The 24,670-nt window shown below is 49.3% G+C and overlaps 1 protein-coding gene across 2 annotated transcripts; it reads right to left on the bottom strand.

Annotated features, from left to right (window-relative positions):
- Positions 1 to 668: 668 nt before the first annotated feature.
- Positions 669 to 23,518, bottom strand: CSNK1E (casein kinase 1 epsilon). Of its 2 annotated transcripts, none has more exons than XM_054802513.1 (11): positions 23,252 to 23,518; positions 19,092 to 19,179; positions 12,956 to 13,066; positions 12,645 to 12,793; positions 11,724 to 11,952; positions 5,824 to 5,994; positions 4,146 to 4,294; positions 3,444 to 3,636; positions 3,201 to 3,340; positions 2,750 to 2,815; positions 669 to 2,211 (listed from the first exon to the last, which is right to left on the bottom strand). In XM_054802513.1, the coding sequence occupies exons 2-10, from the start codon at positions 19,165 to 19,167 to the stop codon at positions 2,783 to 2,785; spliced, it is 1,251 nt and encodes a 416-aa protein (XP_054658488.1). In that variant the 5' UTR covers positions 19,168 to 19,179; positions 23,252 to 23,518; the 3' UTR covers positions 669 to 2,211; positions 2,750 to 2,782. The 2 variants fall into 2 exon arrangements, with proteins under 2 accessions (XP_054658488.1, XP_054658480.1); XM_054802505.1 differs by having other exon boundaries at positions 669 to 2,116; positions 23,252 to 23,492.
- Positions 23,519 to 24,670: the final 1,152 nt, after the last annotated feature.

The following is a 24,670-nucleotide window of genomic DNA, read 5'->3' as shown; positions in this document are numbered from 1 at the left end:
TACACAGGCTGCAAGAAACAGGCCTCTCATCTGGATAATGCAGGAAAGCCTAACTATAGGAGGAGCAATTTAGAAATAAATCAGTATTAAAATTTACTAACGTATTGCCAGACAGGTCAGGCAACCAAAGGAGAAGCCCAAACAAACCACACCACCGCAGACACCAAAGCAGCAGGTGCCACTTTACAGAGAGTTCAGCACGTTTGCACCAGGCACAGCACTGCTGACGGGCACTCGGGATTGCTGCTCTGACCCCTCTTCCTTCCCCTTCCTCCGTGATTTAAGTCCGAGGATAAAAGAAAGCAAGAAAATACAAAACCCACGGTCCACCTCTGTCGAATGCAGTGCACGCTCAAAGCCAACAGCATGGAAAGGTCCGATCTCACTCCTCCTGAAGGCCAGACGCACGAGACACTGGAGGCTCAAATCCAGGAACCGAGAGATCCTGAATCGGATTTCACATAGCTCTCTCGCTGTTCCAAGGCTGCAACTGCAGAGATCAGCTCAGATTTATTTTTAGGTGCTCCAGCCCTGTGCCTTTTTTCCAGTAATTCTGATCAAACTCGTTCCTGGAACTCAGGAACAGGTTCGACTACAAGACAGCGCTTCCTGCGTGTAAGATGTCACACTCAACAAGGATGCCAAGGAAGAAATGACAGATGCTGGCGTCACTTTATCATTTTCTACTTTATTACTTCAAATTAACAACCACGATAAAGCTCAAAAAAGTCCAATATTTACACAGGAAAAAAGTACAAAATCCCCCCCCAAAGTTCTTCAGGTTTTTTTTTGTTTTTTTAAATTACAAAGTAATAAAAAGTTTTGCTCTTTAATTAAAAAAAAAAGAGACAGTAAGAGAGGTAAATAAATTAGGAAAAAAATAGGGAGGAAAAAGAAAGTGTTAAATAGAAAGGATAAAAACAAACAAAACAAAGACTAACCCCACCCTCCCCGCCCTGCCAACAACCCATCGGCTCCACACTACAGTGACAGTGTGTCTGCTACAGGCCATAGGTCGCAGTGGTGATCATTGTGTTTCAAAGCCCCAAGTGCCACAAAGCAGCTTGGGTATTCCTAAATTATATTTAAAAACAACTAAAGTGGGGGGGAGAAGGGGGGGGAGGAGACAGGGGGGAGAGGGCAGGAAGGGGTTGTGCATGTATGGTGGATCTTACTTGGGGTCGCATGAGGGAAGGAGAGAGCAAGAGCCATCGCTCTGAATGAACACCAAACTCCAGTTTCTGTGCGCCCCTCTCTTCTCCTCAAGTCCCACACTCTCTCCGCAGGAATTAAAACTTGTTTTAATTAAAAAATAAAAAAATAGAAAAAACCACGCACAGCCAGATGAAAAAAAAGACCCCGCTGCAGGGATGGGAAGTGAGTTCTCATCTCCCTGTATTTCAGCTCCAGCCTTCCCATCCTCCATGGGACCAGGTGCCTCTCCACAGAGATCCCTTGGTGCGTGAGGACCACTCGGATCAGGGAAGTCTGGCACTTCTGACAGCCAGAAAAAAAAAAAACGCAGAGAAGCCACCCAAGGAAAGGAAGCCCAAGTCAATGATTAGGCCATTGCCACAATTCCCCTCACAGCTTAAAATTCGTTTAATGCTTGAGAAAATAAATTCTATTACAATAATAAAAATCAGACTTCTACCAGCAAGTGTGGCTGGAATCTGATTCCCTCCTGACCCACAAGGCTCCTGGGGAAAAAAAAAAAAACCAAAACAGAAAAAACCCAAACAAAATACCAAACCCCCCCCCATCCCCTGCCCTCAGAAAAAAAGGAGAGCAAAGTTAAAATTTCTATGGCTAAAAACCATATGATTTGAAAATTAACAAAAAAAAAGCAGAAGAAGATATCCAAGAAGAAAAACAAACAAAAAAAAGAAACCAAAAACAGGAGCAGAGAATCAGGAGAGGGAGCTGGGGGCAGCCAGTGGGGGCAATGGTAGGGCCAGAGTGGGGCTGGGGGGGCAGCGGAGATGTTCCCGCACGGCTCCCGCGTCGTCAGCTTCTCAGAGGTGCTCGCGCTGGGGGATGCAGGCAGCCCTCTTGAAAACGGCTCACAGCAGTGCAGGGGCACAGCTCGACTCCTCGTCGTTGGCAAAAAGAAATTCTGTCGGGAATTTTTTTGTTGGTTTTTTAATCTTTTTTAGTTTTTTGTTTGTTTTTGAGTTTTTTGTTTTTTAAAAGAAAAATACAGTGAAGACACTAGAAAGAGAAACAAAAAAGAGAACAAGGGAAGAGGACATTAGGAGAAAAGGCTCTTCCCAGCATTTCCAATGCCAACTGGAGTGTAACAAATCAAATCAGCCCTTTCTTCTACTCTCCTGCCACCCCTTGGAGCTACCTTGTCCAGCTACTGTTGTTTCCTCTAGAACAGGCACTCACTAGCTGTGCCAAGTCTTGCACACCTGATTACACGCTCAGCATTCTCCTCCCCAACACTATCATGCCGTCAGAAAATCATTCATTAGGGACTAATGAAATGGCTCCCCAGCCCAGCACCTTCTCCATCTTTCCTACCCTCCTGGAGAAATGGAAGCTACCTTCACACCCAAGATAATCCATCCCCCTAAGGCTTTCGCAACCAACCTTAATCTTCCCTCTGAAGCCAAAAACCCATCTCCAAGTAAGGTGAAGGGAAAGGAAATGTACCGAACCCCCACAGCAACATCAAAGCTTTACCCTAATCCCCAATGTCATCAATTCCCTCCTTGGGGGATCCCAGGCACAAGGACAAGCTCACCTAAGCAAACACTGGTCCAGTGGCAATTGCTCCTCACTTCCCAAGGTGATCAAATGGCACACTTGTCTATGAAAGAAGAGGAAGAATAGGTAAGGGATGGAGAGGGAGAAAAAGGCATGAAGGACACCAAAACACAGAGGCTGCTTGTTCCTCTCAGGATGTCCTCCCTCCCAGAAGTTTACTGTTTCACTTCTCCAAACCACTGCAGCCTGGAAGACAACCAGATGAAGGCTTACTCCAAGCAAAGCAGAGCTAAGACAACAGTACTGAGCATGGCCCCCAGAAAATATGTAACTAAAGAGCAGAGGCGTAACTTGGTAGCACTCCCCTCACCACACTAGAAGCTTTAGGCTCACATTAGCTCCAGCAGATCAGGTAAAAATGGCTGTGGGACCCGTAGTCCTTCTGGAATATCCAGGCCAAGGCCACAAACATGGCAGCATGGACTCACCTGTGATGCTGAAATCCGTGACACTTCTTGCCGCCCTGTGAGGTCAGATGAGGAGACGTTGGCAGGAGCTCCTCGGTGTAACCTCATGCTGACCTTCCGCTCCCTGTCCACTCTTGAGATTGCTCTGGGGGACGTGTTTCCTATTGGGGCAGAGAAACAAGAGACAAGAATATCAGTCAATAGTTTTAGTTTCCAACCAACAACAGAGGTGGCACCCTCCTCTAGCTCTCCCACCCCACTCACCGGACTGTTGGATTCGGGAGGTGGGGGTGGAGGCCAAGGGCTCAGTGACATTGCGAAGACGGTTGGCAGTGGCTCCAGCAGGTGGGCCGGGGGGCAATGCTCGCGTGGCTGACCCACGGAGTTGCCCCATCCTCTCTTCTCGCTCGTGCTCTCGCCGCTCCCGATCCATATCCTCAGGGTTCCGGGCTGCTCCCTGAGGAGAGAAACCCCCATGCTGTGCACGGCTGTCAGGCAGGAGAGACAGCAGCAGCTCCGGACAGAAAACACACAGTGCTCCATCACACCAAGAAATCAGAGCTCCATCCTCAAAACACCTTCTCCCCCCACCATCTTTCAATCCACCCAGAGGGGGCCTCATTCTCTTCCATGAAGAAACAGGGAAGAAAGTATGCAGTACTACAGCTGTTATTTCAATCCATGTCCGTGTCCCACCTTCAAATATAGTTCTCTCCTGAAAAATTATCTCTACCTACCTATAGCTATGGATCTATTGACACACATGCTCCATCAGACACACTCACTAACACAACAGTAGCAATACCCCCCCAAACAACTCTGCCTCTTTTCACTCTATCTGGTCCCCTGTCTCAAGTTACTCACCAGGGTTAAGTACAAACAGCAGGCAGTTTCCAACTTTCCTCCCCCACCTCCATGATATGAATCAACCCCTGTCCCTCCAGCCCTTTCCCCACACACACTCACAAATTTAAGCATGTTCCAGTCAAAGACGTAGTCATAGGAGAAGCCTTGGCGGTGGAAGAGGTTGCGGAAGAGCTGCCGAAGGTACGAGTAGTCAGGTTTGTCGTCAAACCTCAGTGAGCGGCAAAAGTTGAGGTATGTCGAGAACTCAGCTGGAGGGAGCAGAGAGCAGTTGGTTGTTGAACACCGCCCAACCCTCCTGGTCCCACCACAGAGCTGCCACAGCCTTTCAGCAGCAGCGTGCTGGACCAGGACAGCACAAACACAGAGCTGTGTAACGAAAACAGAGCCTGCTGGTTGCTGTGCTATGGCAACCAAGACAATCGCATCCCTATTTTCACCAGAGGAAATGCTCATGCATCTTTTTTTCTGGCTGCTTCTCCAAGCAAGAGGTAGCAAGTCTGCTGAAGGAGAGTAAGAATGTAGGCCTAAAGAATAAGTGAAGGTGAACTTCCCAAAGCTCACCTCAGACCAGAGGTCCTCCTAGTTCAGTAGCCTGTCTTAAGCAGTGGCTAGAAGTAGACAGCTACAGAGGAGAAAGATCAGGGCAAGCGTGTCTGACGTTCACTAACATTAGCCCAGCCTCCACCTACTTTCAGCTCAGAGAGCTTCCTGATCTGGATGTGGTTTCCAATTATTTAGTAACCCTCAGGAGATTTCTCTTCCACATAGTTGTTCAATCCCTCCTTGAACTCCTGTAAGCTTTAAGTATCCACAACATCTTCTGGGAACGAGTTCCACAGGTCTACTACTAGCTGTGTGAAGAACCACATCGTTTTGTTTTGAAGCTAGCAGGAACCAGCTTTGTTTCTCTTCCAATACAAGAGCTGGGGTCACCAAATAATCAGTTCACATCCAAACTTGTGGAAGCATAGCAAGAGGGTAGATTTCTACTATCTCTCTAATCATCTCTTTTCCAGGTTCCAACAAACTTGTATAGAAATCACCTCACCTCTGATCACCCTTTTGGCCCTTTTTCCAGTTCTACCTCATCCTTTCTGAAATAGTGGGATGGACCAGAGCTGCACGGTGCATGCAAGGTGCAAGCTAGCCATGGGTTTATTAATGCACACTGTTTGGGTTTCTTTTCCTTCCTAGAAATTCCTAACACCTGATCCGCTTTCCTCAGTAGCCACTAAAAGCAAAGTTGATGCTTTCACAGAACCGTCTAATTGCAACAGCTCATTGGTGAGGGACACTGGTCAGCTCAGAGCCTACTACTCTGCACATGACACAAGGACCGAGCCTTCTCCCTCCTCTCACATACATTACTCCATGTTTACCTACAAAGAACTGCATTTGCCACTTCATTGCCTGGTTACTTCTGGGATTCATCAGTCAACCCTCATCCTCGTTACCCAGTAAAAACTTAGGATCATCAGCACACCTTCTCACCTCACTGCCCACCCCCCCTTCCAGACTGTTTCTGAGGTCCTGAAGATCCCTCTCAGCACTCTCATACCCTTACTAACACAAGGCTCGACTCTCCACAAAAACACGTTTCCCACTTCTGAACCAGAACTGTATCACCACCGGGCTCTTATCCTTCTCATCACTGGCGTCAGTAGGACATCCTGGTCTGGGGGTACAGGGCATTGCCGTTCAAGACTCGAAGCTCCACAGGGTTTCAGCAGGAGAGCAAGCCATCAGACAAGACAACCATCAAGATCAGAGCACTTACAAGGGTACCCTTTGCAGAGCACCTCAATGGGCGTTGACATCTTTTTCTCGCTGATCCTCTCGTACTTTTGGCGCTTGGTGGCAGCCTTGAGGCCCTGCCAGGGCAGCGAGCCCAGGTTGAAATACATGAGCACGTAGCCCAGGCTCTCCAGGTCATCACGGCGACTTTGTTCTGTGAGAAGAAGTTACAAAGGGACAAGGAGTGAGCGGCAACCAAAACTACTTTGGCAATCACACAGCTTTGGAGATGAACACGGAACAAAAGAAACAACCCCTCTCTCTTCTTTGGTAGACTTCTATGGATAGACAAACTTGTAGAAGACATTCCTGTGGGTATGTTCATACTGCAAGAGTTAAAGTGCTCCTCTCCCCATACAGCCCAACCCACTTCATAAATGAATAATTACTCTGACTACCTCCTCACCTGAACAAGCGTTAACTCACACAAGAATTCAACAGCTCAAGAAGCGCTGCAGCCACACTGCCTACTTTGCTCTTCCCAGTCCCAGAGGAAGGGCACCTACACTTCTCCACCCAGAATGATACCTCACCCTGGGGATTAGTCATGACAGAGGTAGTCACAGAAAGACAAAGCTAACAGAGGTAAGCCCAACACAACCCTTTCAAGCACATTTTCTAATTAACCTGCTGATACTCTTCACACAGGGCAGAAACAAGGAACTAGCAACCCCTTCTTGTGGTAAACAACTTTGTTGGTAGTTCAGAGAAGCCTAACATGTACTACTGTGCAAGATCTTCCTGGATTGGTGGCATTTTTCAAGCTGTGGAGGAAAGAGGCATGAATACAGAGGTATACTTTGAACACAAGACTCCCCTCCAAACAGGGAATGACTGTGTAACTGGCATCACTACCAACTCTACTCAGAGCAAGAGTTGCCCTTAATATGCCACTGTAAGGGCCTGCTTTTAGATGCTTATTTACAAAAGCAAAAAAACCTGTTTCCCAAACAAAAGCATTCCACATTGAACTTGTTCTCTGGAACGGCCAAGCCATTTTAACTTTGGGTCAAAGCACATGAAATGCCATAAAAATGCCATGTTTCAAGACAGTAGTAGAGGAGAAAGCAGCCCTGCAGATCCCCAAAGCATCTTACTTTGAGCATGCAGAAATAACTGCATTTTTTTTACCTCACCAACTTACTGCCTCAAGTTGTACACTATAAAGGGGCTAATACTTCCTAATCTTATCAGGCTGCTGCCAAAGATAACTACATTACTGGCTGGGAGAAGTTTAGATGCTATGGAGAGAGCAGGGAAAAGAAACCCCACAGTTTTGCATTTGACCTAAGGCTGGGATACCAGAGGGCCACGATTACACACCATGTGTATCAAATAAATAAAACTAAACAATATTTGATAATGACCTATATCCTAAGACAGGAGGCACGTGGAAATGGAGTCAGAATGCAAATCCAGGGCCCGAAAGCACAGGATTGAGGTTACCCTCATCTCCTGCAATTTGCCAGCCCTTGACTTATCCATGCTCTAGCTTTAAAGCCTGTAGCTGTGGGTTCCCCATCTAGAGCACGGTGGTGTCCCTCAGAGGACTAGGGAAAGGCAGAGCAGGAACCAGAGAAACCTACTGAACAAGCAAATCAGCCTTTTATGAATAAATCATGATCTTTCCTCCAAAATCTTACTTGAACTCCACACTGCTTAGTGCAGGCTGGACCACACACCTCCACTTGTGTAGAGCACAGCAGCTTTGAGCAGAGCCACCAACCCTATCCAGAACAGGAGACGTTCTGTGAGCATATGCTTAGGCACAGTCTTAGTGATTTGGGGAAGGCCAGAATTAGAGACTTGAGGTTTGGGAGCCTGAAGTCAGTGGGGGATGCTACAAGCCCTTACTGGAGGCAATGAGAGGGGTTACGAAACAAAACTGGGCAGCTCACTAGTATCCATTACAAGCATGCAAACATACCTTAACTGTGCCTTAACTCAGCAATATGATCAAGGAAAAACAACTGCAGGCACAACACCTAATTATTAAAATGCTGAATGATATGTGTCTGATTGCATTGCATCCCCAATATCCAATATCTCAGGTTCATGTGGTCATTGTAGCCCACTTAAACAATTTCAGTGAGATTCAAATCTATGATGAGCCTGAAGCACGAACATGATAGGTCACAGTTGTCACACTACCTCAAAACACTGTAGCAAAACAAGATCCTGAATTAAACCTTGGGGATGTAGGAACTGTTGTTCATCATCATTGTTTGTTTCATCTTCAGTTACTGTTACACATCTCCAAATTTTTAATCTTTTTTTTTTTTGCCTGACTTCATATACCAAAATCCTCAGAATACTAGGTAACGTTAGCCAGCAAAAGTGGAGTAATTAAGAGTTAGGAAAAAAACCGTTCACCTCTACGCACCAAAGAAACATTATTTAATATCACTACTTTCCACTTCTAGGTGCTTGACAATCACTGACTAACTCTCACAGCATCCCTGGGACATAGATAAAAAAAACAAATAAAAAGAAATCTCACTTTACAATTTGAAAAGAGAAAGAGAAACACAAGTGACGTGAATGCGTGCCCAGAGGAAGTCAGTCCAGAAGCAGGATTACAGTCATGACCTGTGACATCACATCACACTTCCTCTCTCCATTTTATTTCAGATTCTCAGCTCTCCTACAATACAGGGGGAACTGCTACTTTTGTAAGACACTCATCCTTTCCTCCCTCAACCACAAAACCCTCTCCAATAGAAAACACAAAGTTGCCTTCCCACGCAACCCAGTATGACCTCTCAAACCCAACCCACTCTGCAAGCCATCTCCTGCAAGTTCCCTCCCACTCCCAGGGAGGTTCCCAGCCAGCCCACATCCTCACTCCCCTCCCAAAGCAAGGTCCTCAGAAGGAGCTGAGTCAGGAGTGAGTAGTAGGATGGTGAGTTACCTGGGGAAGACATGCTTGGGCAAAGACAGGAGACTGAAGACTGGTTGCATTGGACACAAAGTTCATGGCAAAACTTTCTTTGCAGTTTAAAGCGCCTCCTGGTCCCCCAGGACAGTGCTTCCCGCCACCCCTATCCTATCCAAAGTGATGCTGTTGCCATGCAGGGCTCCCTAGAAATCAGTTGTCTTCACTGGAGCAAGCCCAGCTGCAAGCAGTCTTAACCAAGCAATGTTTTCCTGATTACATACTCAGATCTGATTTTGCACATACTGGGACTATACTTCCCCTTTCTCTCCCCACTGCATGGCAACAGCCTTTAAAAACACACAAAAATCTGGAACGAGTGACAGCGGGCAGGATGAGCAGAACAACTTTACGATCTGCACAGCCTACGCTAATGCCATCTAAGACACACGTTTGGGGAGGAACTGCCCCCAGCCCCCTGTTATCCAGACAGAGCCTACTAGGCTTCTTCCAAGACTGTCTCCTGGGCACCCCAGGCATCTATTTCAGACTTTACAAGCTCTAGAGGGTGCAGGGGACTCTCATCCCCAGAGTATGTGAAAATTGACTGGAATGCGTGAACCAAAGCCTGCACAGTCCAATGACTCCCCCAACAGCAAGTCTCCAGCTGTGGAAACCCTCCCAGATTTCGCCTCCTACTTTTTCCCCCCAGTCACTTGGAAAAGAATGTGTTTCCTCCAGACATCGGAATGCCCAACCCTTAGCTTGCACATTCAAATAAAGGCATTTATTCATTTGCTATTCCCGTCAGACAAATACCCCAGCACCTGGTTCCTTCCCTCTCCCTAAACCACATTAATGTAACATTAAGACAGAGAATTTAGTCTCTGAAAAGCCAAAAAATTCAGAGTGACGGTTCCCATGGCAATGCTGCTAACTCACAAACGTGTCTGTCACACACCCTGTGGCAAGGTCTTGAGAAACAGGAACTCCAGCTGCAACCCTGACGCCCCCATCCCCTTTCCTCCAGGCAAGTCAAGTAACCTTTATGCCATTCAGGGGAACTATCTGCAACGTGGAGATAATACTCTGTGCAACAGGTCTCGGGTGTAACACACCCAGACTTTCCCGAAGCAAAGGGCACGAAGAGACCAACGGCTGTGCTCACATCAATGGCACATACAGCTTACCCTTGGATTAGCGTTCAGACATTGTTTGTTCATCCTGATACGCAAGCCAAGCACCAATAGTAAAGGGCTAAGTTGGGGTGAGATGATAATAAAGTCCTTCAAAAAAGCCCAAAAAAACCCAAAAACACCACCCCACAACCAGACATTTTATCCTCTCATGATCAGTTCAGACAGAGCAGGCATGCACAAAAGAATCGACAGAGATAGTAGTGAGAATTATTTTGTGCACGTCTCCTTGTGGCAGTTACCATGGCTGAGGAAATCTTGACTGAGAATTCAATGGAGAGTCAGTTATATATAAGCAGGTCAAGCCAAAATACAGAAGACCAAGTTGGAGAGCTCTACGAGAACTATTTTTACTACATAGAAGAGGTCAGGAGATCACAGCCCACTCTCAACACACAACACTCCCCATTTTGATATAAATAAAGCATTTTCACAATTTTCACTCTACAGTTATACAGTATTAAGCAAGGAAGACAGTGGGAAACTATTTTCTGCAGTCAAGTCTTGACTCCAGATTTCTAGGAAACTATCTGCAAGAAGGGAGAACAGGAAGCTTTCCCTAAGAAGAACGAGGACATGAAATCTTAAGGAAGCTGTTAGTTTAAAAGGTTTGAGTTCCCTGCTCTGATTTTCAAATTCCCAGTTTACATATTTCAGAAGGTGGTCTCCCAGACACAAACTGAGCTGTGAGCACAGGAGCTGCTTTCCTGGGTCTGCAGGCAGGGCAGCTTCAGTGTTTCTGCTGCTCAGATTTGCCAACCAGTAGCAGAACCAAGTCAGCCTGCTCAGAATGGACCCTATGGTAATTATGAAACTCTCACACTGCGGACAGACAAAGTTTAGCCCAAGCAGGGGTAAGAGGTCACACACTGGAGAGAAGTATCTGGTCAGGGAATGGAAGAGAAAACTGCAAGAGGTTTTCATCTCTGTTCCTCACAGCAAGTGTTGTGCATCAGGGGCTCATTCCCAGGACAAGAGTTTGTGTGACTTCAGGAGGTTTACATGTGGTGGATACTAACCTGCGTGAGGTATCTACAAAGCCTGCAATGGTGCCCATCACCAGCCTAAGACCTGGCTAAACTCTCAGCATTCTTTCCCAGCCTAGTTTTATCCCCACAGTACTAGCCACAGACACTAAGGGCAGAGGCCTACCTCCCTAAAGCTGCTTCAATCCCTCTCAGTGGTGAACAGGGTAGTGTGGTTCACAGACACACACGTATTTTTGAAGGCCCATGACAGCCCATCCTCAATCACAAAACCTGAACGTCCAGGCAGCAGGAAGCCTCCCCTCATTCCAGCTTGTTGTACACTTCCAGCACATGGCTGTCCCTGTCCTCAGCGGTGGGTAACAGGAGTATGACCATATTGCAGTGGGCCTGTATCCTCCAGCTCTGACAGCTACAGAATAAGCACTGATGGAGGCACTCAGGAGTCAACAAGAGAGGTTTCAATTGCACGTATCCTTAAAGGCTCAGTGCCTGCGAGCGTCTCCTTTACATCTATTTAATCACCCTGCAAAAATTGTGCAAGGCATAGTTTAGTAGCAGTAAAATCAGGGAGGTCACAAGCCTTGCTGCTGAAATAGGGCCCCACTGTACTAAGCAGCGCACAAACACAGATCAGTACATAATTTCTGCCTTCAGGAGCTCAGAGTGCCACAAAAGGCAGGAGAGGTAACACAGGCATAACAGTCATTTGCCCAGCATCTCAAGGCAGGTCAGCAGCAGAGCCAGGCACAGAACCCAGGCCTCTCCTTCTGGAGACACACTACCTCCCCTGGAAAGCCCCACCAGTGGGCAACAGCAGACTCACCGATTCCCAGGTGGGTGTTGATAGAGGCATAACGGGCTGTGCCAGTCAGATTCTTGTTTTCCCGGTAAGGGATGTGCTGGTGAGTCCGGGCATCTCGGTACTTCTTGGCCAAACCAAAATCAATGATGTATACTAGGTTGCCTTTTTTGCCGAGGCCCATAAGGAAGTTGTCTGGCTTTACATCCCGATGGATGAAGTTCTTGGAATGAATGTACTCAATACGGCTGATCTGGAAGGGGGAATAAATAAATAGCAAGTCAAGGAAGAAGGAAACTTAACATAACTGCATCTGTTAAAAACAGTACCCTGTCCAGCACACTGGCCTATCAAGAGTAGGGAAAGGGACACTTTGCAGAGAATATCAGAGACAACAGTCAAGGAAAAGACACCCTCTGGAGGCAGAAGTATCTGGAGATGGAATTCAACCCTGCACACCAGCCCAGCCCTCAATCTGGGGAGGTCACCATTAGCACCACAAGGAAGGATGGGAAGCAAGTTTGTACAGACTAAAACTTTGAGCTTCAGCATTGATACCAGTCAATTTTCAAACTTAGCCAGGCTGGTAAAGGAGAGGGTCCGGAACAGCTAAGGGTCTTAAACCCAGGGCATGGGCAGCTGAGTCTATATAGGTAGCAATGCCAGTCATTCATCACCCAGGCAAAAGCATCTATGCATGCAGCACTAACACAGGGTGAGTAGCAGGGGAAGGAAGGAGGGATGGAGATCATGGAAAAGCCAGGAATGCCTAGGTTCCAGGCCTCCAGCTTCATCAAGAAATAGAAACCTGGCAGCCACTTGCTGCAAAATGAAAAAAGCCTGGGATATAGCAGTTCTTGAGCAGAGGGGATGGGAGGGGAGAAAAAGAAAAAAAAAAAGGCATGGAAAAGGAGAGTAGGCACAAATGCTTCTGAGGAAACTCACCATCTGGTCTGCCAGGAGCAGAACTGTCTTGAGACTAAATTTGCGGGAACAGAAGTTGAAGAGATCTTCCAGGCTGGGCCCCAAGAGTTCCATCACCATCACGTTATAGTCCCCCTCTGCTCCACACCACTTAATGGAGGGGATACCCACTGGGGAAAGAGAAAGATTAAGCCCACAGAACAGAGAAAAACTGCTGCATCCCCTGCTGAGAAGATCATATGTAACACCAAATCATTTCCTTTCTAAGGCCCTCCAGAATAACTTCCTTCTTCAACCACTCCCCCAGTCCCATCCTTTCCTTCCCATCTCACCTCCTCCCTGCATCATCTTGTAGAACTTGCTTTCAATGTGGAGCTGGGGATGCTTGGTTTTGACACATTCCAGTTTGATGGCCACCTCTTCACCAGTCGCAATATTGGCTCCTGCATAGAAATGAGGGTAAAATTAAGATTGCGCAAGCTTCCACTGAAGCTAAACACTTTTAACAAGGCCTGTACGGATGCCAAAACCTTAAGATTTGCCCTGAAATCTATTCTCTGTGACAGAAATGAGATTCAGCCACTTCAGCTTCATATAGTTTCCAGCACTGCCATTTGCAAAGGCAAGCCCAGAGGAAGGCACGTGAATAGGAAACCACCTCTGATCCTGCAGACAGGCTAAACCAACAGTCCTACAATGTGTTAACTGCCTCGTTATCTCAAAAAGCACCAGACTTCAGCAGGTGAACCTGTACGTATTAAGCAGTACCTAAACTGTTTGAAAGTTTTAGCTGTCCCTGATCACTAGCCCCTGAACCCACGTTCCCTAGCCCCTGAACCCAAGCCGCCCCCACGGCAGCGATATGGAATACCTCTTCCTGAGCAAAATTAGTGGTTACCTCGGGTACATCATTTCAAAAGAGACAATTAGTTCAGGAGGAGACATTGCTAACATTCCCAGCTACCTCTGATTTCTCCACAGCCCTGACCTGCTCAATACAGGCAATTCCCAAATCTCAGCTTCTCCCTCTCCTGAGAGCTTTAATAATACCTTTATCTTTTGCCAACACAGAAACATTTGCTATATCCTAAATTAGAAGCATGAAGAAATAAACCGAATCTGGTACTGAATTAAGCTACTCAGACGCCTTTGTTGAAGGTATTGCTAGATAGTTTGCGATGACACAAAACCACCACCCCACGCGCTTCTTTCTGAAAACAACTGAGCTGCCAGCCATAAAAGCCAGCAGTCTGGTCCCAAAGTGCACTGTCAAAGGAGGAACGGGCTGGTCTTTCTCTCGTACTAGCTGAGAGGATTCCAGATGTTTCACATCATCCTAAAATGGAAAGAACGAAGATCTGTGCACAGGTCACGGGAATGACACTCAAGATTTGCTTCTCTCTGCTCCCACTCCCATGCCTGCCTTGCACACACAGACAAGCCCTTCCTCGTATCAGGAACTATTAAAAGTTGCACTCAAGCACAAATCAGAGAGCAGCTCTAATCATGAGCAGCTTACGAACACTGTCATAAAATAAACTACTCCATTACACGCATGCTAAACATGAGCTGGAGTCAAAGGTGATGTTTTGTAGATATCCCACAGCTAGTTTTGGTAGGTCTGGCTGATTTGTGCCTCCTGATCCCTGTGTTAAGGCTTCCAGAGTCCACAAGGCCGGCTGCAGACTGATCTCTCCATCCATCCTCTTTCATACACCGCCTCCAGAGCCAAGGACCAAAGAGAAAAAGGAAATGTTCATACAACTGGATCCCTTCTTCCCCTGGATCCTAAGGAGATCCATCTCCTGTTGAAGAGTTCTGGCTTGTACACAAAGTTAGCCAAGAGCTGCCTGCTAGCAAAAAGATGTCATCTGGATACTACAGCATCAGGTCGAGACAGACAAGTTGCTAGGAATTTGTAAGAGAGGAACAAAAATGATTGGGGCCTAGAGGGATTGATTTACTAAGAAAGATTAAAAGAGCTAAATACGTAGCATAGACAAGAGATACAACTAAGAAGGGTGGGGAGGAAGAATGGGACATGACAACAGTCTGCAAATATTTGAAAGCTGTAAACAGTAAGGAGGGAGAGAAATTATTTAGGGTACTCTGAGGGAGGGGAAGGAGGAGCAATGGCATGAATTTAATAAGGGTTTTTACTCAACAGTCAGGAGAGGGGAAGGGGAAAAAGCCATCATGAGAGCTAGAGCCATTTGTCTAATAGTTACTTTTGGAAAGATGCTGGCATTTTCCACTTAAAACTGCTGGCCAGCAAAACAAGTCTGTACATTCCCTTCACTCCACCGCAGGACCCTTCTTACAAGCATCAGGAGTGCAAGGAGGAAAAGAGCAGGAAAAGCGGCTCAGATCACAGTAAGAATGTGGCCCTGAACTATTATTTACCTTCTAAATTAGTGTTCAATCACTGGCCCTCATTCAGCACAGAAACACTCAGGACATCTAAATAGATAAGAGCGCTTCCTCCCCTTCTCTCTTTCCCCGCCTTTGTGAAGACTTTCCTCCAAATCCTCTGCACCAGCTCTCTTGTCTGTTCCCTGGGGGGATTCTTCCCTCTCCTAGTCCATCTGCTGACACACAAGCAATGATGAGTCTTGCTGACTTTTGGCAGCAGTAGCATTAGCATTTCGAATGAACCCTACCCCCCGAAGTTGAACAGTGGAAAGATGAATGAGTTCTCATCTCCACACTACCCTGTGTGTTTAGGAAGATGACGATGCATCCATCTACTAGGCTGTCTGCAGGTGGGGAGTGTTATGTGTGAGCATGTAAAGCAGGAAAAGGGGGGGGGGGGGGGAGGGAAGCATTGTGAAAACTTAGGATTCTGCAAAATGTGAATATGCCATTCAAATTATCAACACGGCCTTCAGCCCTACACTCTCCATAGCCCAAACACAGCTGTTAGTCTCTTAGGAAAAGAAGAAACTACTCTGTGGCCTAGAACAGTAAAAGTAGGACCAATCGGACCTAACGAGGAGTTATTCTTTGCTGAGGGGGTCACCAACTGAACACTTCAGGCTCACTCTTGCCCCAAACCCCCATATGTCTTCAGGCTGCTCCCTCTACCATTTTTTGGCTAGAGATCTACCCAGACAGAGACTACCACACAGGAAGGAGTCTCTCTGATCCTTTGTTCCACACTTTAACCACCATCTTTAAAAAAAAAAGATACAAGTACAAAAGCAACAGTTCTTTGCTCCCTCTCCAGACTGGAAAACACCACATTTCAGACAAATGCAGCAGAGCCTGCCTAGCTTCAGCCACTTGAGAGACGTATGTAGGATTGGGGATAATTCCTAACATCCACCCCCAGTCTCGCTCCGCTGTGGGGGCTGCACAAATTCAACTCATTCATCACAAGCTGTTTGAAACAGGGCCCCAGGGACAGAGGATGTCACTGGCTAAACAGGATCTTTTCGGAGTGGAAGCCTTGCTGCATGCCTGATACAATAAACACCACCCTCCCCGTGCTTCGGGCAAACCAACAGGCACGTTCCCCCACCCACCCTCCCTGCTCCCCAACACCCACTCCCCTCTCCACAGCTTGGCGGGGGAAGAAAGGAGGGTTAGGAACAGATGGAAGAAGTCAGATAGGGCGAGAGAGAGTTAACAGGCCAGGAAACAAAGGGAAGGCACTCCCCTCCCAGCAAGGGAGGAGCCTGCCACCAGGAACTGTCCCCAGCCAGCGCAAGTCCCAGCATGCTTTGTCTGCCCACCGTCCCCAGCTCCTCTCCCCAACCAGCGTCCCCTCCAGTGCATCCCGGCCCCAACCCCAACAATTCATACCATGTCCAGCAACCCTGCCCGGCCTCTTGGCCAAGAGCTCTGACAAAGCACCTCTCCTCTGATGGCCCAAAGGTCTCAGCAATTCCTCTGCAAATTGGGTTTTGCTCTTCTGAGTGAGCATTTTTAGAGGCAAACAGAACAGCCAAGGCCCAGGACAGCTGGATCTCATTTCCCACCCTGGCAAGCCAACACTAGGGGAAGCCCCCAGTGCACATCTATCCCCCAACGTAGAGCATGGAAGCAAGGCATTGTGCTTTAACCCCCAGCCAAGGATTAACAGGAGTCCATCCTTTGTGTGTGCCCATGTGGAAATTTGAGTTTCCTTCTGACAGAAAACCCAAAAGCAAGTCCGGAAGAGCACAGCATGAAGCACCCATTGGTTACAGAGTGGGTGAAGACACTAACATTCTGAGACGGAGAAGCTGGGAGCGAACCATGTAACGCATCCTTGCCTTCAGAGACAGACAGGGCTTGTCTGGCTCTACACCATTATCAAGAGAGAACTGTGAGGTGAATCTGGTGCAGGAGAGAAGTCCTTGTGAATGAGTCCCTCTGCAGAACAGACCGTGAGAGGATAGCATGAGCACAAGCGTCCTCCAGACACACCATCAGAGACTACATGCTTTATCCCTCCAGGCTGGGGAGTCACCCAGGCTCCAAGAAGTCTCGCTATCACTGCTTCAAAACACACTGGCTTGCACCTCAATGAACATCACAAGGGCTTTGATACTGCATTCAAGTAACTTGGTTGAACTCAGCAGTTGGAGGCATCCCGCTGTGCTCACCACACTAGTGCACTGGGGCTTCCTCTGCCTCTCATATTGTTTGGTTACGGGCAAGGTGGGCACAGCCTCTTCACCACCACCTGTGGTTTTTGTGTCCCCTTTTGCACAGGTGTATGACCTGTTATGCAATACAGAGGCCTTTCCATTCAGCACCTCCCTTCTTTCTCCACATGCTTCCCAGATGTTTTTGCAAGATCCTGACAACTTCCACTGTCCTAGAGAGAGTCTGGAAGGCTTTGAGCCATAGCACAGGTGGAAAATGCTGTGTCCGGGCTATCACCCCTCAATTCCCAAGATGTCAGAACTGAAAGCACTGTCACCTGAGACACAAACTGGCTGGAGGGCCACAGAGGAGTGACATACAGGAGTAGGCTGCAGTGAAGGCAGCACACAGTGGAATTGGGATCCCAGATCCATCATTTATCATCTTTGTTCGTGCTCTGGATAAAGGCGGCAAAAAAGCCTGTTACTGATGATTCCCACAGGATACTTAATCAAGAGAGGCTGCCAACACTAATCAAGAGAGAATAATAAAGCAAGAGGGAACTGGAGATAAAAGGCAGAAGTAGAAAACAGAAGGTGATTTACAAACACGGGGAAAAGTAATCCAAACTAGAGGTATTCAACTAAAGGAACTCAGGGAGGGATGGGAAGACACTGCAGAACCTAGAAGAGATCTCCTACAATACAGCTGACAGGGTGGTAAGGCCAATTCTGCAACCCGATACAGTGTTGGTGATTGGGGAAGCCAAGGAGACACAAAGCAGTCTATGCACAGGCATCACGTTACAGATCACTCAAGGGTAGCCCTTTGCTGCCCAGCACTGGAAATGCCACACCTCGAACACTGTGTAGGCTCCAAGCTGCTCAGCAGATGGACAAACTGGGAAAAACTGAAGGAGCAGCAAGAGTGAGGATGGTGGACGTACTGGGAAGCAAAATACAACTCAACTGAGCAAATTAACAGTCAAGGAGCATATGACAGCCATCTGCAAGTACCCAAAGCGTGCAAACACCAAGAAGGGAGAGGGCAATCGTTCTGCAGGCCTGCAGGACTACTGCTAAACAGGTAGTGGTGAGAACTAGATGACAGGAAAAGCCACGCCAGCTCTCATGGAGGGATTGATCAGGCTGCTGGGTAGTCTCGCCACTCCAGCCCCACATGGTTTGAGCCAATAAAAACCATTAGCAGGCAAAGCATCAAGGAACATATCTACACATCAGCATGCTGGTTTGGAAGAACTTCTCCCCAAGTGACCTGCTGTGGTACCAGGAAACCCAGCACCTCATGGGCTCTCTCCACTGAGCTCCCAGTTCAGGTCATTCCAGACATTAACTCTAAATCCCATTACAGATCTAACAGATCTGGGCCCCAAGACTTTAACCAGGCCAGCCTCTCTGACCTGTTCTACACCTCCTGGTCTCAGACCCCTCTCTCACAGATGCTAGACCACCTCTTCCACTACAAACCTTCCCAAAACTTTAGTCCTTCTACCCTGAAGGAACAGCCATCTCCTTCCTTTCCACCACCCACTCTTTACAGAGTTTATATCCACACACACCCAAGCTCAAGAAAAGGAAGCGAGAGAGCTGGAGTAGGGTGTATGACAAATATGTCCTGAATAGTCCAAATCTAGATCAGTCTGATCAAACACCACTGTCTCTCCAATACCTGTGAGGCAAAGCTGAGCTCATCTCACTTTGCCATCAGAAGACCGGCAGCAACTAGCAGTATTCCTTGAAGCTCGCTCTTCTCTCCACCACCTTCAACCTTACACGGTGCCCACAATTATCAACAGGCAAGAAAAACAACCCCAAAACAATGACACAACTGAGGAAAAACAACCTCGCAGGTGGAAGGACAGAGACTCACACTCACCTAGGTAAATGTCTCCAAACGAACCGCTGCCAATCTTTCTGCCCAGCCGGTATTTGTTCCCCACTCGAAGCTCCATGGTTCAGTCGTGCTGAGAAAAGAAGCACAGAAAGCGCAATGTCAGAGCAGAAACAGGAAATGAATCATGTAAGACTACATAAGAGACCTCAACACTTCACCCAAAGGCTGGGTACAGTTTTTAATCTTGAAATACTTCACTTTCTACACAGCCTCTATCACCTCTCCTGATCTCCTTGGATGTCCAGGGACAGCATGAGCTACAAACGCTGCAGGAACGTGACCCTTTCAAGCATGTTTTCCATATTCCCATTATCGGAATGAATAAGGATAGAATCTCTTCCCCACCATTTTGTTCAGAGACTGGGAGGGGGCAGGAAATCCCTCCTTAGAAGGTTTCAGTTGGTGATCACTTCTCACTGAAGTGAGATGGTACTTGCTCCTCGTTACCTACAGTACCTGGCACCAGGACACCGGTAAGCTCGTGAGGCACCAGAAGGGACAGGCATAATGAACACTATGAGAAGGAGCACTCTCTGGCCCAGCCCTAGCCCAGCACCTCGGTGGCGGTGAAGCACAGGACCCAAGGGCTGCGAAAGACAGACAGACTGCCAGGAGCAAGCGACTCCATCGCCCCCAGGCAGGGGCTGGCACAGGGGACAGGGAGGAGACATCTCGCTGAACTGAACCCTGCGAGGCACGCACTGACTAGGAACACCATTTGCTTATCTCCACATGCTTCTACTGATTGGATCACAGCCTCCTTTGGTCTACCTGAGCCTCTCCGTCTCTGCTGCCTACCCAGGTGTGCCAGCTGTTTGTTTTTAGCAGCTCGGGCCTTTCCTCATCCCTTTACCTGAGGTGATTAGCTAACCCTTTGACCTGCTATACCCCATCGACATGCCCAGGCTTAGCCTACTCACCTTGCACAGAAAACCAACTAGGTGGAAGGATCATGACCACAGAGTTTGTTCTCATCGCCAACCTCAACTTCTACTGCAAACACCTTGGCCAAACATGATTCCAGCAGTTCCCCCCTTAATAGCCCCTTTTCCCTTGCCCCTTCCATGGCCACCAACTTATTCTAGGAAACGCAGCTCTTCCCAAGACAGCCAGCATGGCTCCTTTTAGAGGGATTTGCCACAGTCCTAATTTATGCAATGCCACATTATTAGTGTACAAAATGCAGACACAGAGCCTGTTGGGGACAGGAAAGGTGAGGAATGAATCATGTTTTCACAAGTAGGTGAGAGGAACTTTCCCTTGCTGGAACTTGGTGGGAAGGAAGCATCACTGAAGGAAAGAAGGGAGGAATAGCCTTGTGAGGCACCAGCAGACAAAAAATAATCCCAGCTGCTGGATTCTGAGCACACTATAAACCCAGCACTGCTCCTCCTGCCCCAGGAGACGGGATTACAGAAAGAGGAATGGACGGGCGGCAGAGACGTACAGGGAAATAATCCTATCAAGGTATTCAGGGGACATTGTGAACCCTGAAAGCAGAGCTCTTGTCACCAGAAACCACACACAAAATACTCAGAGGTGGAGTCCCCTCACCTAGTATTTACTTATACATGTGGGTTTCTGTGCGTGTAAAGTCTACAAAACCCTGTGGCTATTTCTGACTTTCTTACTACAAGGAATGTAGGCAGAGCCTTGGGAACCGAACCAGGAGGCAGGCGTACCTGGGTGAGGGCGCAGCAAACAGACATGATTTTTATCCGCTGCCTGCTGTTCTGTATAACCACATTAACATACATCTGACTTGCTTACACTCCTACTCCAGTAAACGATCAAAGGTCTGCGTCCCCAGGAACCCGTCACACCACCATCAGGAAGACGGTTCTCCAATCTCCTTCCTTCATGGCCGCGTTTGCCCGGGCCTGCCAACCCTGAGCACTTCCCACCCGAGTCCAACTCCTAGTCGCGACAAGCACAGCTGAGCAAGCTGTGGGTTCCCTCCGCATCAGGGCACAGCGGTTACTGCTCTGCAACACCACAGTCCCAAGCCTAAATTTGGTCCCACCCTTCTGGGACAGGCAGGAGCCAGGTTAAGAAGGGTTTCCTCGCACAACGAGGCAGAAGTCCTTCTAGCTGATTAAGCAACAGGCTCCAAAGGGGAATCTAAAAAATGCTCCGAGGCAAGGGGGTGGAAGCGGGAAGCAGGATAATGGAGTGAAAAATCATGGTCTCGCACAGCTGTCATTTTGCCTTATCTCCCCCCCAACACACACAAGTGTGCTTAGAAAACCTGGGTGGAAGACAGCCAGAGAGCAACAGCCCGGATTCATTGTAAGGGGAGCAGGCAGGACACACACTTCCCACCCCCCAACAACTGCTCCAGGAGTTCAAACATCCACCACATTTGCTTCTACTTCACACATGTACCCCCACCATCTACAGCTTCCGCTCTTATCATCTGATCTTCAGGTCTACTATTACAAGATGAAGAAAGAAAATTTTACATATCAAATTTATATGATTATATATGAAATTTATATTACTCCCTATATATTATTTATAAGTGTAAAATTTAAAAAGCCCTCCCCCCAGCAGGCTTAACCCCCCCCTGCCCTGCCACCCTTCCTGCGCTCTCCGGTGTTCCTAGGGGCTGCAGGGCAATCATTTAGTTAAACCATTTAGTTTTCCATAAGGGATTAACACACATACAACCTCAAAGCAAGTGTGTGCTCTACATGATCGTTTGCATACGTGAATATCCAACATTACACAGACACCTACAATATACTACACAGCCTAAAAAAAAAAATAATAAAATTACTATCCAGCCGCCAGCACTGCTTCCCCACACACACCATTTTGCACCAATCCCCTTTTATATAATATAAAATACCCACGTACAGGCACAAAGGCCATTATATAAACACACGACAGAGTTGATCTCGCTCTGCTGTGCCAGCACCGATGGCGACCGAAGATGCAGGGACCATCTCGGGGAGGTGGGGGGGACGACACAACAGGAGGGCCACCTCAGCCCCACCTGAGGGGGTCGGGAGTGAGAAGATGCCCTGGCTAGCAAAGGCCACACAAAACCAAACCCACAGCTCCGTAATGGAGGCTGCCGAGCCCAGCACCGCTCTGGCGTTCAGTGGAAGTGTGGGGAGTGGGGGCTGTTTTGCCTATAGACCATAAAGGATTTACATGGGTTTTGTGTGTGTGTGTGTATGAGAATAAAGGAAGAGGCTGGCAAAACAATAATCTGAACTGGTTTAAAAATGGGAAGGAAAAAGAGAAAAAAATCACATTTTGATTGAAATGCAAAAGATCAACCACCCCACCCCCCCCCCAAGACCCTTTCACACTTACAAAAAGGAGAGGATCTAGCAGCAAATACGATGGGTGAAGAGAAACCCCACAGAGAGCACTTGGACTACATTTTAGGAACAAATAGCCACAAGAAGAAAACAGGGGGAAACGAAAATAAAAAAAATATACATATATGTCCCTTACACCCCCACCCCCTACAGGCAAAACACTACGCGAAGACAGCCTTACCCAGGCTGATATTTTTCCGGGTAGGTAACAAAAAACAGCCACCCCCAGGAACGGCGGTGAACTTCTCCTCGTCCTCGTCCTCGTCCCCCTCCCACTCCGCTCCCGGCCGTGGACCCCCACACCCCTACCGCCCCCCACCCCACACAAAAGGAAACGCCGACCCCCATACACCACCTCCCCACCAAACGCGGACCCCTCAAACAGGCGATGAGGGGAGCTGGAGAAGGAGACAAGGAGCATCAGCGAAGCACGAGGGGTGGGGGTTAAACCACCCAGGGGCGGCCCCCCGCGGGGACCCCCACAGCCCTCCGCCGAGAACGGCACGTCACCCCCTCCCCGTTCGCCCCGGACCCGCCGGCAGGCAAGGCACCGGCAGGGGGAGAAGCGGGACAGAGGGGAGCCCCCACCCCCCGCAAAATCCGCCGCCGCCGGAGGGGACGACCCCCTCCCCGCGCCCCCACAAAGGGGCTTTTGTCCCCCGCTGCCCCCCCCCCCGGCCCGGCGCATCGCGCCCTGCTCTCCCCTCCCCCGCCCCCTCCCCCTCCCTCCGCGCACACAAAGAGCCGGAGGGGCCGCCTTTCCCCCGGGGTTTGCGCCCCAAGATGGAGGCGGGCGCCCCCCATACCCACCCTGGCGGGAAGGGGGCCGTGTGGGGCTGCTGCTCCGCCGGCTGTCAGGGGGCCAGGCGGCCGCGGCGGGAAGGATGACGGAGGATTGGGGAGGGCTGGTGGCGGCCGTGCCCGGCGCGTCCCTCCTTCGCTCGGCTCGGCTCAGCGCGGCGCGGCGCTGCCTGCCGCCTCCCGCCCGTTCGCCGTCCCCTCCAGCCGGCGTGTGCTCGGCACAGCCCGGCGCTCACCCAGTTTCCATTGAGCCCCGGAGCCAAACCCACTGATGTCACCCAGCGCAGCCCCGGCCCTCCTCCTCCTCCGCCCGCCGTTAAAGGCGCAACCGCCCGCCGCTGTTCCCGCTGCTCTCCCACCCGGCGTCCCCCCTCAACCCCGGCGAGGGGGAGTTCTACTCCCACGTACAATCGTGGGGTGGGGTTTGGGGGACGTTTTCCCTCAGCGGCCCCCGGGCTCCCCGCTGAAGATTTCTCCTTAGCAGGGTGCTGCAAGGGGGAGTGGGGCAACAGCCCACCTGTGGCACCCCGTTGCAGTGGGGGGGAAGTGGGGCAGCCTCAAAATGGTGCCATCAGTCCTCATCCACTTGGGGGTCCTCACCTGAGGGTACGGGGTCCCATCACAGTGGTGGCAGATGCCAAGGGGGGTCTAGCAGGATGGCCCATGAGGCATCATAGCCACCCTGACCCCACAGAGAGGGTCAGGGCTCCTCAGCCTGTGCCCCTCTGGAACAGGGGGCAGCCCTTGGGTAAAGCAGCTGCAAATCCACACGAATGTCAGCAGGCAGACATAAACCCTAACGTGGATGGACAGAGGCCCATGGGGCGTCCACCAGCAGAGAAGTGCAAAGCCAGGGGTCTTTGAGGGCCAGGTGGCCACCGTGTACTACAGAGCAGCTCAGAAAGAGCCAGCTGCGTCAGGGGGAGGCAGCCAGGGTGTATCAGACCCGCTCGGGGGGTGTAGGAGCGAAACCCAGGCTGGGAAAGTGTTTGGCGGCTCCCAGGAGGTGGGAGGTTGGGGCTGGGTGTGCAAAAAGGAATGAGGTGCCGTTGCGAGCTTGGGGAGCAGGAGTGCGGGGGGAGGCTGGAGGCCAGCGCGGGGTGAGAGGGAAGGGAACAGTGGTGGGAACTGTGGAGCAAGAGCCAGACACTTCCAAGCTTTGCAGGCACTGGGATGCCTCATTAGGGAGGAGCTGCTTTGGCACAGTCATCAAAAGTCAAGAAGTGCAGTTCCTGTGGTCGGGCTGAGGGTGGAGGAGATAAGTGTGATGGGGGAGAGCTCAAAGGCCCCCATACCAGGCCAGCCCCTATGTGCATCTAGGCCAGGACCCCCATGTCAACTTCCAAATAACGCAAGCACGGGCTGTTGGCACCAAGGAGCCCAAGTTGCAGCCCTGCTGTGCAGAAAGCAGTCATTGCTTCAAGTTGT

Source organism: Grus americana, chromosome 1, assembly GCF_028858705.1.
Source record: "Grus americana isolate bGruAme1 chromosome 1, bGruAme1.mat, whole genome shotgun sequence".
Classification (NCBI taxonomy): Eukaryota; Metazoa; Chordata; class Aves; order Gruiformes; family Gruidae; genus Grus; species Grus americana.
Note: the sequence above shows the minus strand (reverse complement) of the source record. Positions and strands in the feature narration are given on the sequence as shown.